Here is a 17,296-nt window from a genome sequence, read left to right as displayed (position 1 = left end):
ATATAACTGAGTCACTTTGCTGTACAGAAGAAATTAACACAACATTGTAAGTCAACTATAGATGCCTTTGCTCATGTGAGAGACCCGCAGGGGAGAAAGTCTGAAAAGGACTAGAAAATTTCATCCCCCAACAGGGGAAAAAGTAGCCCACTGAGTGGACTGAGAGAGACAGTGAGTGTGAGACAAAAATTAAACTGCTTTATGATTGCATCCCACCAGTCCTGCTGGTGTGCATGGTATGGTAGCATACGTTCCCTGCTTGCACACAGCTCCTCAACCACAGAAACTGAACGACTATATCAACAGATGTATTTCCTCGAACTATTTTAGGAAAATCAAGTTTACTCAATGATCCACCAACTGAGAAATGTTGCAATACCACTTTAGATGCATAGTAACACTTAAGGCATTCTGCCTCTGCTATCTACACATTAGTATTTACTTTCCATTTAGACTAAATACCAAAAGCTAGGCTCACAGAGGGCTTCAACATTTTTTTAGAAACAACAGTTTATTACTTGTTACCTTTTTAGAGAAAAGAAAATAAGCATTGGGCTTCCCTGGTGGCGCAGTGGTTGAGAGTCCGCCTGCTAATGCAGGGGACATGGGTTTGTGCCCCGGTCCGGGGGGATCCCACATGCCGTGGTGCGGCTGGGCCCGTGAGCCCGTGGGTTCAGAGCCTGTGCTCCGCAACGGGAGAGGCCACAGCAGTGAGAGGCCCGCATACCAAAAAAAAAAAAAAAAAGAAAATAAGCATAGTTCTCAGAGCGCTGCCTTCCAAAGACACTGTGAGAATGGGAGTTAGCCTACGGCATTTACTCAGGGAACTTTAATAATAGCTGCCTAAAGTATAAAATTATGTTAAATTAGCATCATAAATGCAGCGCTGTAAAATTTATTTCCAAACATTTCATTAACACCTTCCAGAAAAACGGCAAGGAAAAAAGCACAAGAAAATCAGCACTTGATTCCATGAAGCTTTCTAAACAGCCCTTTGAGAGCAGGCCATGATTCTACTTTCTTTTAATGAGGCAAATGTATCTGAAATGCACCACCTGGTTATTTATATATTTGGATCATTATATGTTAGTCTTTTCCATTCATTAGACACAATGCAGACACTGCTTTTTTGGCTTTACAAAATAAATGCTTATCAACTGCTTTCAGGATAGCTTTTTGAACTCTCTTCTATGAAATCATTAAAAAAAGATCCCTGTGCAAAACCATCATTCGTGAATCATCAGGGAAGCTAAGTTATAAAGATAACAGAGTTGCTCATATATCAACTGCACATAAGAGAATGAAGGAGAATTACAACCAACCTACCTGTCCTCTGTTCTATTCTTCAATTGCTGGAGAAAAACAAAAAACTAAATGCCTTCTCCAGCTCCATTAATACTGGAATCCCTTAAGAGGGCAAGTATGATGACCAGGCTTAGTTCATCATTGTCATGCTTCTCTGATGGACTATGAATTATTGCTGTTCTTTGATTTTTATTCTACTCCATATTTGCCCCCCATTGTTCCTTTTTCTTAAAGCTATCAGTTCAGTAATGCTTTCCCCTATACTTTTTATAATAGCCAGCAGAACAGCCAACAGACTTTCTTGATTTGGGAAAAATCCAAGTATTGTCTTCACAGTTTAGACTTGGGTAGGAATTTAACATTGAACAAATGATTCAGGATTTTGAAGAATTCGTGTCCATGCTTACATTCAGACGGTACATAATGAAGACCTCCAGATGGAGTAATGATAGAAAACTTCTTGTTATTAGCACTTATGCTTCCAAAAGGCTTCATACTCTGGCTCACATAAAGTTTGACGTTAAAATATTAATCTAATTCCATGTGTTTTAAGAACCATGCAAGACAATTCTTTTCACTGCTTTTTAATCTAAGTCAATTTTCGACCCCAAACGACTAATGTGTTTGATTATTGACTGTCGTCACTAGAACCAACACTATTTTAGGCTGTTTCTAAAAACCCAAATGACTCCCATAAAGGGAAAAAAATGGTCACATGCTCATTTGAATGAATTGCTGACTGTAAAGGTAATTACAAAAAAGAGTTTCCAAATATGGCTCGAAGAGTTGTAATATTGTAGGAAAACTATATAACCTTCCATGGTAACTGCACTAAACGACAATATTCATTTTCTATGGCTACATTTTAGAATGTTGGTTCAGTCATTTGGAGTCAATTTATATGTACTGCAGACAGACAGGAATCATCCTCTCTCCAAGAATGGATTATTATATTTAAAATATCAGAATCAATCAAACAGAGAAATATCCCCAAACCCTGCATTACATACACCCAAGAAATACTCAAGACTCCTTTCTCTTGGCTTTTAAAATGATTTAAAAGCAACTTAGCTCAACTCTTCCTCCAGAGAGGAAAACTACCTACCTTGCCAAATTTCTTGAAAGGATTTTTCCCCCCACTCCATAACTTTCACTCTAAAACTCTTAGTTCTAGATTTCTTCTTATAATTTCTCAGAAAATTTTCTATAGTTACTAATGACCTCTTTCCAAGTGAAACCCAAGTATGGCACAGTGGTCATGTACACAGGCTTATGAGCCAGACTGGCTGGGTTCAGTTGTTGATTGTACCACTTACAAGCTATCTGACCTTGGGCAAGCTCTTTGACCTCTCTTTGCCTCTGTTTGCTCCTCTATAAAATGGGACTCATTAAAGGACTTTTCTCATAAGGTTGTTGCAAATCACCAAAGTCAAGTGTTCCGCATACTGTCTGGCCCCCTCTAAGTACCCAGTCCATGTCACCTGTTATCACATCAAAGGGCCTTTTGTTATTCTCATTCTTTCTTGATCCTTGAAGAGTCTAACAACTGCCAAGCTATTTCTTGAAGTCCTTCTTGCTTTTAGTTTCTTTGGCTCAGTGCTCCCCTAGTTCTCTTGCCTCTCTCCATGTTTTCTCAGTGTCTATCTTTTGTTCTCTTCTTCCTCAGGCCTGTTCATCAGTAACCCCACCCCGTCTCCAAGTTCAGGTCTATCTCCATCATTCTTCTCTCTTTCTTCATTACCTTGAGAAGTCTCATCCACTCACATGATTCACTGTGTTTAATATAAGAGCATTTAACAAGATTTTAAATAGTCTGCATTCTGAGGCAAGATGGCAAGAGAAAGTGTGCTTCCAATAGTCTCGTTGGCAGTAACTATGGCAATACCCAACTAGCTTATGTTATCATTGCCAAAGCAGGCACTGACCTCATTTCAATATTCTAATAACAAATGCGAAAATACCATACCACTGAGCTTAGGCAGTGATAAGTTTTACTGGTTGCTCAAGACCCAAGCAGAGAGAAGGCAAAAGTGAGGGGGAGGGGGCAATCAGGAAAACCATAAATGTAAATTTACATGAAAAAAAAATATAAGAGGAAGAACAATGAAAGAAACTTGGCATGTGAAACAAAACACAAAGAGATGCAATCTTTGATACAGAATGTAGCAGGAGGTGGCAAACTCAAGTGCCCACAGGGGCTAAAAAGTAAGCTTAATGAATAAAGGGAGCAGGATGTAAGACAATAGGGAGTAGTAGGGATTGTGGCAAGCTAGAGACTATAACTAAAGGTACTCACATTCAGTTTTTAAAAAGTAAACATTACAGGCCAAACAAGTCACAGGCCTCTTCTTTTCTTCCTCTGAACATAGCAGGCAATAGTACCATTGTCACCTGCCCAATGAGGCTGACTAGCCAAAAAATTTTTTTTAAACATATTTTACTGGCTAAAAGCTACAAGCGAGACAAATTTGCTTCATAGTCTGACTGCATTTGTTGAATGAAAGTTATGATTCGTAATTCAACCATGGATCCACTGCTTGTCTCCATCACAAACCAAAACACTATGTTCATGGGTTATTAAGATTCACTTACTAGCTTAAAGTGATCCAAATCCTGCCAGTATCACCCCCCAAAGGATAGTCTACACTTGTACTGGCTCTCTGATGTAGCTGCAGACATATAGTTGCAAGACCTCTCAGGGACAAAGATGATTATCCTGAGAGGTACTTGTAACACATTTGAAATGTCCCCTTCCATGTGTCTTACATCGTGATAGGAGGTTGTTTGTTTGTTTGTTTATTGTCACCTGGCTTAGGTCAAAACATACCTTGTTTTCTGCATCCTTGCCAAATGAAAAATGCCAGTCATGTGGTCCTGAAAGATGGGGCCAAATTCAATTAGGACTCAACACTGCAAGCTCTCTTTAAAATGAAACAATGAGAAATATCCAGAATTGTCCACAAGTAGGTAAGCAGCAGTTACTTCCAGGAGATACTTTTTCGTCATCTGATAATCATATCTCAAGATTTTCCGGTGCTTCAAAATAAATTCAGTTCAACATTTATTGGCCATACGCTGTGCATCACGCATTAAGCTTGGCTTAGGAGTTTAAAAGATGATGAAACCACAGTTGCTGGTGAGGAGCTTACACTCTAATGGGGGAGATGCACATGGAAACCTGCTATTTCAATACAATGTGGTAGGTGCTATCAAAAGATATGTGGAGAGAGTGCTCAGAGAGAATGCAGAAGAGGCCCTGGGCTCAGCCTCCTAGAAGAAGGAAAGAAAATTAGTAAAGACTTCCTGGAAGTTCATTTTTAAAAATAAAAAGCCAGGGCTTCCGTGGTGGCGCAGTGGTTAAGAATCTACCTGCCAATGCAGGGGACATGGGTTCAATCCCTGGTCCGGGAAGATCCCACATGCTGCGGAGCAACCACTGAGCCTGCGTGCCACAACTACTGAGCCTGTGAGCCACAACTACTGAAGCCCACGTGCCTAAAGCCCGCGCTCCACAACCAGAGAAGCCACCTCAACGAGAAGCCTGCGTACCGCAACGAAGAGTAGCCCCCGCTCGCCGCAACTAGAGAAAGCCCGCACGCAGCAACGAAGACCCAACGCAGCCAAAAATAAATAAATAAATTTATTAAAAAAAATAAATAAATAAAAAGTCACATTCCGTTTAAAACATAATGCAACTGGCCTACATAGTTGAACAACTTAGTAAGTATACTAACCCACCATCAGAAGTGACACTGAATACTTCCCTATGCTTCAGGATGGATTTGTCCTGACTCAGTTCTATATTTTTATTAATCACTCTTGAAATCACAAGCATTCGTCTGAGTAATAGGATATCTTGCCTCTAATTCTTTAAAGAGGTAAGCAGATGACTTCCACAAGAGCAGAAAACAGTGAAGACTAAAAATGGAAATACAATCCTGGAATCAAAGAGCCTCCCCTCTCCCGTGTGGTGAGAGAAATCACACTCATGTTTCCGTTCTCCCACTGAAGGTTTGGTTCTGTATTCCCAGGTAGAAGAGGCAAAGGGCAATGATTAAAGAGAGCCTGCTTCCTCCCGACTCTCCACAACCACAAATGCCTGAAAATCTGCCATTTAGGGATTAATTTTATTTAGATAATCACTATTGTGAAGATTCTATGGGGCCAAAATATATTTACACCTAAGTGCAAATTTTAGGATACCCTTACCACGGAGGAAAGCAGTTAAAGACACTCCAAAATTTGGAGAAATCCCTAAGTAATATGCCAGTTTTGATTAGCAGTTTAGTAACTTAACCCATTCACATCATTTCTTAATCTTGGTCAAAGATCAAGTCTTTGAAGAAATAAGTGTGGAATGGTTAAATATCATGCCCTCTTTATTTTAGACTGTTTTATCAGTATTTGTAACTATGGGTATCAATATTCTTTGCAGCAAATTATTAACCAGATTCTTAGAGGTAAAATGCTCTATAACTTCATTCTATTAGTGATTTTTCTAAAACAAATTAAGCCCACTATTATCACTTCCAGAATTATTTTCACACTGTTCAAGTTACATGTTAACAACTTTAATCTCAACAATTTAAATCCTATATCATCATCACTGAGTAAATAATAAGGCCACAGAATGATACTACCTAATCAAAACAGTTGTCTTTATTACTCTTGAGACCATTAGATATATATTAGCTCCAAGTCAATAAAAATACATCAAGTTGTAAAGAGAAACAGTTTTAAAGAGGGACTCCAAAATGATGCCAAGTACAATGTAACGGCCAAGAGTCCATGATGGGTCACATATCCATACCATGCAGTGTGGCCTTGTGAACAGAGATACAATATAATCTATCCAGTAATAATAGAGTTACTTGCTAAAATAGTTATTGTTGCTTTATCAGCAAAGAACTGAATTTAGACGAACTCATAAAACTACAAACAGAAGACAATTTCTCACATACCACTCTGTGCTCTTTGCTTTTAAATAACATATATTCAACACTTGCTACTGAATCTTTACTTTCCATCTTAGAATAAAATGATCTCTATACAACTTTGGATAAAGGTGACGACTGAAGTTTAAAAAGTTCATGAATATTTTTCAGTGGGTATTTTTCAGGAGTATTTTTGCAGTTTTGTATGAAAGGAACCTCCTAAATCTTCACGATAAAATCTTCACTATAAAACTAGGAACAATGAAAACATGGCTATGAATGTAAAGACAAGATGATCAACAAAGCAAAGGTCAGGGCGGTGGGTATTTAAGAATACTGCACATTTACATATATCTCAATATCCTATTTGTATGCATAGGCAAATCAGGTAGAAATCTCTTTTAATTAAGAGCAGCAGTATACACTAGACTTGAAAACTGAAAACCCACATTCAAATTAAAGCTGCTTATTATGTGTGTGGCCTTAGGCAGCTCCCCTGACCTCCCCGAGCCTTGATCTTCTCAGACGGAAAAGTGATAATGATTATACACATGTCAGTGGGCAGCAGTGAGTTCTGAATAAACTACAGGTGTGAAAGCACTGTTTCTCAGCAATCAGTATTTCTAGTGAACTTTAAATGCCGAGCTTGTATACCACTACAGCCAATAGGTCCTAATAGACCTTTAGGTGCAATTTTTGTCTCATTCTGGATTTTTCCCCTTGCCATACAGATGTTTGATTTGGAGCCACCTCCCTAATTTACTAGGATAATAATTAGCTCAATCCTTACTCTATGGAAAATTTTCCTCTTTTTATCTTGATGCCAACTGGTACTTATGCATAGGCTCACTACTGAGTCCCGCAGTCCACTGGCAAGAATTACTGAATAACATGCATAGACTTAGGGCCATTGTCTTGTCATCCTAGGAACCTTCCCAGTGACAATTCAGAAACCCCCTCAAAGCTCAGCAAAATTTACGAAGCAGCCGCAAGAACCCAATGCATGTTGACATCAATCATAGCTTTAGCCACTAGAACATCTTTACACCGATACATTAAAAAAAATTACCTCTTTCACACTGGGGTCCAGTAAAGCCGTAAGTGCATGCACATCGATTTGGGGCCACGCACCTGCCTCCGTTGAGACAGCCACTTTCACAGACAGCTGTAAAATAAGGAGACAGGAGCTGAGAGGCTGACGGGCTTCACCTGATAGTAGATGCTAATAAAGTAACATTTACTGTCCCCTGAAAGGACAACAATAAAAACACTAAATAATCACCCTGGTATTTGTTTTAAACAGTTACTGTACAGTTCCAGTTCCCCGGATGTTCCTCAGTCAACTCAGGTAAAACTACCTGGAATAGGTGAGTATGTACCTGTGTTAATGCTGACAGTTTCATCCTGGGAAGCATGTGAGCAATGCTTTCAGTTCCGCACCTAAAATGGTGGTTTATAAGAGATACCCCTGATTGATAAGAACTGCATTTTGGCAACCTGACTCTCTTCTTATGATTTATGTTTAATTTCCAGAGGGTTCTCATGAGGGAACATTGGCCTCTCTACTTTCATCCTTACAGAAATGCAGCATGTTAAATCACTCTATTAATTGCCAATGACAAAACATGAATACTGACATTCAGTAATTTATGCACCATAATAAAGACCCAATTGAATGTTATAAGAGAATCTCTGGAAAATATTGGCAAGATAAGTCCAGAGATCCTTGAGGGAGGGACTTTTTACTTGTCAAGAAAGGCATTAAGGGCTTCCCTGGTGGCACAGTGGTTGAGAGTCCGCCTGCCGATACAGGGGACATGGGTTCGTGCCCCAGTCCGGGAAGGTCCCACATGCCGTGGAGCGGCTAGGCCCGTGAGCCATGGCCGCTGAGCCTATGCGTCCGGAGCCTGTGCTCCACAACGGGAGAGGCCACAACAGTGAGAGGCCCGTGTACCGCAAAAAAAAGAAAAAAAGAAAGGCATTAAAATAAGATCTGACAGCTCATGTCCTGAACAACTCTTCTCCGTACAACTTCCTGCAACTCACTTATGCATGGCCTCTTTCTAGGCATCTTAATCCACAGGTGGTAGGCTGCCCCTGCCAAATTTGCCAGTCCCTCCCACTCTTCAAAGCCCAGCTCAAACCTCACTCCTCCATGAGGCTTCCCTAACACCTCCATTTAAATTAATTCCTCCTTCATATATTTCCCACACATTTTTCCTGTACCCCTGTGGCAGTCATGGAGTTGAGCCATTCCGATCTCCCTCCAAGAAAACCTACAGTGTGGAGCTTAGTTGGCCGACAGCCTGAAGCTGCTACACCTTCAGATCCGCTACTATGTTCATGCCAAGGGCACACTCTCCTGGCTGCTACCACCCAATGACTAAGCATGGTGGAGACTGGACATTTCTGCCCATCATGAAACTATTCTGAGGGGCAATCTTTATTCTAGGCTCCCTATCAGCCTGACCAAGGCTTTCATGAAGTTGCACTATAGTCTGAGGCTCCAGACTAAATCGTGATAGCGTTTCCTTCCCTCTCTCCTTGCCCAGGGGTGTGACCTGCATCACGGTCTGAAGGTCCTCTGTCCTGACTCCTGCTTTCTTTCCCTTTGATTCTTTTTTTTTTTGTGGTACGCGGGCGTCTCACTGTTGTGGCCTCTCCCGTTGCAGAGCACAGGCTCCGGACGCGCAGGCTCAGCGGCCATGGCTCACGGGCCCAGCCGCTCCGCGGCATGTGGGATCCTCCCGGACCGGGGCACGAACCCGTGTCCCCTGCATCGGCAGGCGGACTCTCAACCACTGCGCCACCAGGGAAGCCCCCCTTTGATTCCTCATAGGCGTTTTCCCCAATAAATCTCTTGTGCATCTAATTCTGTCTCAGCATCCACTGGGATCAGTGCACTTGAACTAAGACAACCCCTTATAGCCAAAAATTATAGCAGTAGTCCATTGATCATCACAAAATTAGAGAAGTTTATGTATATTCATTGTTCTAATTTGCTTCTTAATTTACAGTTAGGAGAGAATGAAGAGGTTTAAGCAGAAAAGAAATTTTGAGATTGCCTAAGCCAACTCTTCCATTTTACAGATTCGGAAACTGAAGTCTAGGAAAGGTCTTCTAATTCTACTGGTGTTACCTGAGTGCCTGTCGTGCACTGGGCTTTGGGCTCTACTCCCTCTGGAAGCATCAAAGGAAACAGAAGATGCACAGCAGCTCCTTCTGATTCCCTCTCTGAAAATGCCTTTGAATCCATCCCCATCCCACCATCTCTCTAGCCATAGCCTTAGTACTATTCTTCCTGCTTCTGTTTCTTCCCCTCTACTCTGGCCACAGTGGTCTTTCTCATTGTAAACCACTGTAAGTGAAGTGTATAGGCCAGTATTTCATAGCATTAAATGCATGGGCTGTGAAGTTAGACTGCTTGGGTTCAAATCCCAACTCTGCTGATTACTCCCTGTACAGCCTTAGACAAGTTACTGCCCCAGGTTTTTCATTTCGTAGAGGGTAAAAAAGGCCTCTACCTCAAAGGGCTGTTGTTATGAGTTATGAGTTAATACGTGTAAAGAGTTTGAACATGTGCCTAGCATATAGTAAACAGAGTAAATACTCAACAGATGAATGTTGTTGGTCGTTGTCTTCTCACTCCCCTTCCCTGGCTCTACTTTGAGTGAAAAAAACGGTATGCGTAAAGGCACTCCAATAGCCCATGACTTCCATTCTGACCTTAGCTTCCTTCCCATCACCTCTCTCAGCACTTAAGTCCTAGCAACGCCAAAGCCTGACCTCCCATGCTATGTACGTCATGTTCTGCTGCTTTGGCTTATGCTGTGCCGGCTGCCTAAAAGGCCCACCTTCCATCATCTGACAAGGGAACTCCTACCCACCCCTTAAGACTCAGCTCAAGGGTCTCCCACACTGGGGAGGCTGTCCTACCTCTCCTCCCTCCATGCTACTGCTGTGGGCTGCCAAAGACTCAATCGTCATTCTTACTATAGTGCAGTGTATAGACAGTCAGGAGGGTATTACATAAACTTTGATTTACTTATAATACCATTATTCATCATAGCAAATACATATACAATGGCAAAAATTGGAAACAACATGAATAAATGCTGATCATTAACAATTCACTAAATAAACAGTAAAACCTATATATAATGGAGTATTATGCAACTATTAAAATGTATTTTTAAATGTTCAAGAAATGAAATATACTTCTAATAAAATATTAAGTAAAAAAGTTATATGAAAAATTATGCATACAATGGATCTCACGTACCAAATATGCATTAAAAGGCTAAAAGGTAATATCTGGAATGGCAGGATTGTAGAAAACTTTATTTTTTATATTTTTAAACTTTTCTAAATTTTCTGCACGGTATATATATTCTTCTTAGTGTAATAAAAAGTGAGCTCTTTCAGAGGAATTTTCATCTCTGCAAAGCACAGGGGCTGATACAGAGTAGACACACAATCAACAGTGTTCATGAATAAACAAACACACTGGCCAGCAGTGTGATAAATACTGTAAGAGCAGAATCTAGATTGGGAAACTAGAGAGATACAGACATCAATAGTCAAGAGAAAAGAACATGTTTGGGGAGAAAGATGAAGTTGCGTTTTGAAATACTTTATTGGAGATGCTTATTGAAAATCCAAGAGATGGTGGAGATGTTGAGCAATCAAATGGAAGGCATACATCTGGAGTGAACAAGAATTCTTGGGTGTGTAAATCAGAGATGAGGTAAGCAGGGTAGTGGAGGTAAATGAAAGAAAAATGAATCAAACCACCCATTTCCAAGGTTCCAGTCAAAAATTTGGTACTATGTGTGTTGGGTAAGTGATCTGTTCATCTGTAAGAGTCACTGCACATGTCTAAAAATGCCATGTCCCAGGAAATCAAAGAAAATCCACCAGCACTTATCTCTGTATTCTCTTTGCCTCTATAGATTAACATCTAGAATATTTATAACTATGGTTTACTTACGTTGTCCACAGTGAGTCCCTATGTATCCTTTCTGGCACAGACAGTGATCATCACTGCAGCTACCTCCATTCATGCAGCGAATGTTACAGTGTTGGACTTGAAAAGGAAAAGAAAAAAGACTGATTTATTTTTGCAATTTAAGCACATAGATAGCAACAGTTCACACGAGTTGATCTGCAGTGAAGAGAAAATAAAATGGTTTATCAAGATTCATATATTTATGCAGAAATAACCTAATTGACAATGCTAAACATGTCATTTTGTGTGCATAAAATCATTTACAATGCAACGTAATTGTTTCTTCGATAATTACTTTAATAATGCTCAATGACTTCTCTAATTTAGCAGAACTTATCACTCAATGTCATTTCTGTAATTTACACCAACAAGAAAATAGTGCCTTGAGGGACCAGACGAGACAAGATTACTACGGCAATAATTTTCTTGTTAAAAGATGCGGAGTCCCAGGTAGGTGGGCAGGAAAACATTCAGGGTGACAAATTCCAAGAAATATTGGTAAAAGAAAATTTGGAGGCAGCAAAAAGAAGGGAAAAAAATACCTACAACAGCATTTAATAACAAGACTGCTTGATAACGGAGGCAGCTGGACTCGGCTCAGAAAGAGCTGCTGGTTTAAACTGTAACGTTAAACCAACTAAGACCCACAGTGTTTGAAACCCACTCTTTATCACACTGTCACCTACAGAAGTGTGAGAGCTTCAGCACCCAGAGCAGGAAGACCACGGGCAGGCGGGCTGACTTAGACTGAGACGATGAGGCGCTAGAAGGAGCTGGAGTGAAAGACGCCTCGGAGAGAGAATGACAGCGTGGTGTGGGCTCCGGCACCTTCAGGGCTCTGCTGCCTCTGCTTCAGTAATTCAGGCACTCTCAAAATCCCAGGCTGCTCCTTAGTCCTCTAGAAACAGTCAACTACCTTACTTGGAGAAGACGAAAGGCTTGATCGAATTAATCATTGTTGACACATCCCTATACGAGGAGGCCAGGATTGGGCATGGAAATTTGGCTCACTCCTCCCTGTCCTCTAAGCTGGGGGAGTAAATCCCTAGAGAAAAAGGCTCAACAATTTCACATCAGGGGACGAAAAGTCCTTCTTCTGTGTAAGAGCAGAAATCAGCTGCTTATGCTGGCTCTTATGCAAAGCCTTCTTGGAGCACAGGGTCCACATCTTCTCCCAAGAGCAGAGAGGAGACTCCTCCCAGCAGCCACCTTCTTCAGCACCCCTTGGTAGGATGCTCAGTTCAGAATCCCAAAGAGGCTGCTGACTTCAGGAGAAAGGGCCATTTGCGTCAAGTGCTACACAAATCTCAGCATGACAACAGGGAGAAGGAAGGTGCCAGGTTGAAAGTGAGGCACCTTTTCGAGAACATGTCACATACTTCCTGAAACACCATCCAAGACTCCCTACGTCCGCTCTATTAAGAACCCCTCCATCTCACATGCAAAGCCCTCCCGTGAGCCTATCAGGGCTGCTTTGCCTACTCCTGATACATTCTGTGACTCAGTCCCCAATGCACTTTATCAGTCAGTCACTCACTCAACAAATATTTCTGAGTGCCGTACCAAATGCCTGGTACTTTGTGCTAGTCTCTTCATGAATCTCCTCTTTAAACTGCCACTTTGTCCCTTTGCCCCAACCCCTAACATATAACACACACACAGTTCTCACCAAATACTGAAATCCTACCTATCTCCTAGACCCACTGCAAACGTCTGTTCTTTCCTTTGATCTTTTCTGATTTCTGTTCTCTCCTCCCTCCCCCACTAGATACTAGCCCTCTTTGTTCTGACTCCAGAGTACTTAATAATTCTCTCTGGAAATATATGTTATATAATCAAACTTTTTTTTTTTAAGTTATTTCTCCTATCCCCAGCACATTTGTCTAAAGGCATCATGAGAGTGGGGAGTGGGAAGAATCATGATTATTAATTATATCCCCATAAGTGCTCAGAGCATCCCTTGCCTGTATACAGGTGCTGTATAAAACTTTGCTAAATTAATTTCTGTTTCCTTAAGATAATGACACCAAAAGCTATGCTCAAACACTGAGACTGTGTAGTTGCCTAAGCACTTACACAGCACTCAATAGGTTGCTATTAAAAATATTTTTATCACAGGGCTTCCCTGGTGGCGCAGTGGTTGAGAGTCCACCTGCCGATGCAGGGGACACAGGTTCGTGCCCCGGTCCGGGAAGATCCCATGTGCCACGAAGCGGCTGGGCCCGTGAGCCATGGCCGCTGAGCCTGCGCGTCCAGAGCCTGTGCTCCGCAACGGGAGAGGCCACAACAGTGAGAGGCCCACGTACCGCAAAAAAAAAAAAAAAAATATATATATATATATATATATATATTTATCTTTGTTTCCCCATATATAAAAGCAGAAATAACTCCTTTGTTATAAAGCAGAAACTAACACACCATTGTAAAGCAATTATACTCCAATAAAGATGTAAAAAAAAAAAATCAACCAACCCAGAAAACTGATTAAAACAGTTATTTTAGGCTCCTATGGTTTCTATTAAAACCTCTCAGCCAAAATGCTTTCTTAACTAAAAAACTATTTACAAGTATACAAAAGAAATGATTTGATGAAAAATTTGGATAATATTCTAAGTAGGTCAGGAAAAGGTGTACAGTTGCTTTAAAATCTGAAGTTAAACTTAGCTTCATCCTATCTTAGCAAAACAGTGAGGGTTGGGAAAAGCACAGGAAATGATGTCATCTGTCAAGCAGCATAGGAACTCAACCCACAAACTGATTTCAATTAAAGTGGTTCAGGCCAAGAGCTAATTTCCATTCCCACATGAGCAACAAAGCCATTTAGCTACTTTGAGATAAAAAAGCTAACAGTAGTTTAAATAGTGACTTTACACTACTTGTTCAAATTGAAAAAGAGAATGAATTCTTCTTTCTGGGAAGAATGGTAAGCTTACATTTAAATGTAATATCATAAAAACCTCCCTGATATGCTGTTACGCTTTTTCCTACACTGTCTTTCAGGTGAACTTTTTCCAGCATAAACTATTCTTTCTCCTTTAGAAAATAAAAGCACTTGGTCAGACTTGTGAAACAGTAAGGCATGGTTAGTCCAGTGGTCGAAATAAACCAATGTACCATGTCTCCTTGGGCCAGAGGTGGAAAGCTCATCGACAGATAACAGCATCTTAATCTCCTGCTTTGCCACGATCATGTTTACCAAATTCACATTCTTTGTGAGTCTTAGATCTGCAGGGGAAAGAGTATTTCCTTAAAGGTGGGAGTGATCACTCAGGATTTCTGTGGGGAAATAAAGGAACTAGATCTGTAGCTTCACTACACAGCAGAAACAGTTTAGAGAGTATATATATACACACTGGTTTTATTGTTAATTGAGTCCTGCCATTGATGCATATTCTAAATTTACTCTGATGTGACAAAGAATTCCAGATGTCTGGCAATTAGGAGACCATGTTCTATGTCGCTAGAAAAAGCCAACTGAAAAAATAAGGGCTTCACTTGAACCCATATGATGCTCTAAATACCTCAAGTTAGAATATATTCCTAAACTCAATCTGTGTTAAGATTTTACCAGAAACTGAAAATACTAGGGGAGTTTAAGTGTCAGTGTACAGGTCTATGCTACCACGTGCAGCTGGCCCAGAGAAGAACTTCCCCTCCAAGATGGGCAGACAGCCTCAAAGGGTTTCGAGAAGGCTCAACATCCTAGAAGTAACAGAAAATGTTGCCATTAACCTGTATCCACATAGAGTCCCAAACAAATTTTATGTTCATTCCAGAAGATGTCAGTCAGTCATTTCAATCATTCAACAAATATTTACTGAATGCCCTCCATTTGCCAGGTATCAGAAAGAGTAGAAGAAACTTTCTTTAGATTATAGCCCAGCACAAGTTAATTCTTAAAATAACCAACCAAAAGAGAGTGACGTAAACACGCTACTGGAACAAGAGAGATGCAGGGCTGGCACTTGGGTCTAAATACCTCTCAGGTAATGATTTTCTTTGGGATGCATTAGCTTGGGACTGATTCTAAAAACTTCCATTATCTTGGCAGACACAAGGGGAAGAAAGAACACTGGGAACAATTTGCAAATAAGTATCTGTATGGCAACATGTGATTTTAATGTAGGCACTAGGAAAAGTACAAGGCAAATTAAACAGCTAGACTAACTTCTGGACTTGACACCTGAGACAACAGTCCATAGGGGCAACCAGAGTCACTGCAGGACAGAAATAATTTTCACTGGGAGAGATAACAGGAATGACATTTTCCTTAAGTGCATAAATAATCTATGGTGCCTTAGAAGAGCAACTTCACTAAAGTGTCTCAAAACAAAACAAAAAACCTAGCAGAGCTGCAAATGGTCCAGAGAAAGACAAGTTATATGATAGCAGTGATAAAGGCACTTCCATAGAGGGCTAACTAGAAAGCAAAGAGCTCATTCCTCTTCTTCCTGTTCACAGAAATCCCACATCACCCTGAAAAATCTTTCCAAGGTCACTTCTTCCAGACTAGCTACAGTACCACCTTCCCATCCTTTGAGTGTTCTCACACTTTCAGCATGTGGTTGCAGCACACTCACTCAAACTCACTAACACACTGCTCTACAATTGTTCCCCTGGCCTTCTTACACCCTTAGAGCTTGGATTCATGTTGGGAGTAGCAGCACCCCAAATTCTAACTAAACTGAAGTGAATTAAAAATGATAAAATTTTATCCAACTAAAAGGGGTTCCAAATTGTAAAGATGCCAATACTCACCAAACAGACACACAGGTTTAAAGCAATTCCTATCGAAATCCTAGAAAGATTTTTTTTGTAGATACAGACAAGATGAGTCTAAAATTTATATGGAAAGGCAAAGGAACTAGAATCACAATTTTTAAAAAGAAGAATAAAGTGGGAGGAAATTAGTCTACTCAATTTTCAAAACTTACCACATAGCTGCAGTAATCAAGACTGTATTGTATAGGAGAAGGGGCAGACAAATGGATCAATGGAATAGAACAGAGAACCCAGAAGTAGATCTACACAAATATGCCCAACTGATTTTTGACAAAAATGCAGAAGTAATTCAATGGACAAAGGATAGCCTTTTCAGAAATAAATGGTGTTGGAGCAATTAGACATCCACAGGTATCAACTACACCTAGACCTCAACCTCACACCTCATAAAAAAAGTACCTCAACATGGATCACAGATGTAAATGTAAAACTCTATAACTTTTAGAAAAAAATGGAGAAAATGTTCAGGATCTAGGGCTAGGCAAAGAGTTCCTGGACTTGAAACCAAAAGCGTGATTTTTTTCCATTAAAGGAAAAATTGATAAATTGGACTTAAATTTTAAAAGTTTTGCTCTGTTAGAAGATGAGAAGGCAAGCTACAGAGTGGGAGAAAATGTTTGCAAATCACATATCTGACAAAGAGCTAGTATTTAAATTATATAAACAGTAAAATAGTTAAGAATCCAATTAGGCAAAAGATGTGAAGAGACACATTTCACTTAAGAAGATATATACAGGTGAAAAAATGGTACAGATGAACTGGTTTGCAGGGCAGAAATAGAGACACAGATGTAGAGAACAAACGTATGGACACCAAGGGGGGAAAGTGGCAGGAGGGGGGTGGTGGTGGGATGAATTGGGAGATTGGTATTGACATGTATACACTAGTATGTATAAAATAGATAACTAATAAAAGCCTGCTGTATAAAAAAATAAAATTCAAAACAACAACAAAAAGAAGATATATACAGGTGACAAATAAACACAGGAAAAGATGTTAAACATCATAAGCCAGTAGAAAAATGCAAATTAAAACTACAATGATGTAATTACTATATATCTATCAGAATAGCTAAAATTTAAAACAGTGGCAACCCCAAAAGCTGGTAAAAATGCAGAGAAACTGGGTCATGCATGTATTGCTGGTGAGAATGTAAAATGGTACAGCCACTCCAAAAACAGCTGCAGTTTCTAGAAAAGCTAAATATGCAACTACAGTACAACCCAGCAATTGCGGTTCTGGACGTTTATCCCAGAGAAATAAAGA

At 40.2% G+C, this 17,296-nt stretch overlaps 1 protein-coding gene across 1 annotated transcript in view; it reads right to left on the bottom strand.

Moving 5' to 3' along the window:
• Nucleotides 1–17,296, bottom strand: part of FBN1 (fibrillin 1) — a 252,366-nt gene that overhangs the window by 194,715 nt on the left and 40,355 nt on the right. Inside the window, exons 4-5 of the mRNA XM_029237630.1 lie at nucleotides 11,230–11,325; nucleotides 7,309–7,404 (exon numbers count right to left, since the gene is read on the bottom strand). Coding sequence (XP_029093463.1) covers nucleotides 7,309–7,404; nucleotides 11,230–11,325 — 192 coding nt within the window. The remainder of the gene's footprint in view (nucleotides 1–7,308; nucleotides 7,405–11,229; nucleotides 11,326–17,296) is intronic.

Source organism: Monodon monoceros, unplaced genomic scaffold, assembly GCF_005190385.1.
Source record: "Monodon monoceros isolate NGI ecotype Baffin Bay Population unplaced genomic scaffold, NGI_Narwhal_1 Super_Scaffold_21, whole genome shotgun sequence".
In the NCBI taxonomy this organism is placed as follows: Eukaryota; Metazoa; Chordata; class Mammalia; order Artiodactyla; family Monodontidae; genus Monodon; species Monodon monoceros.
This window is presented reverse-complemented; position numbering and strand designations above follow the sequence as displayed.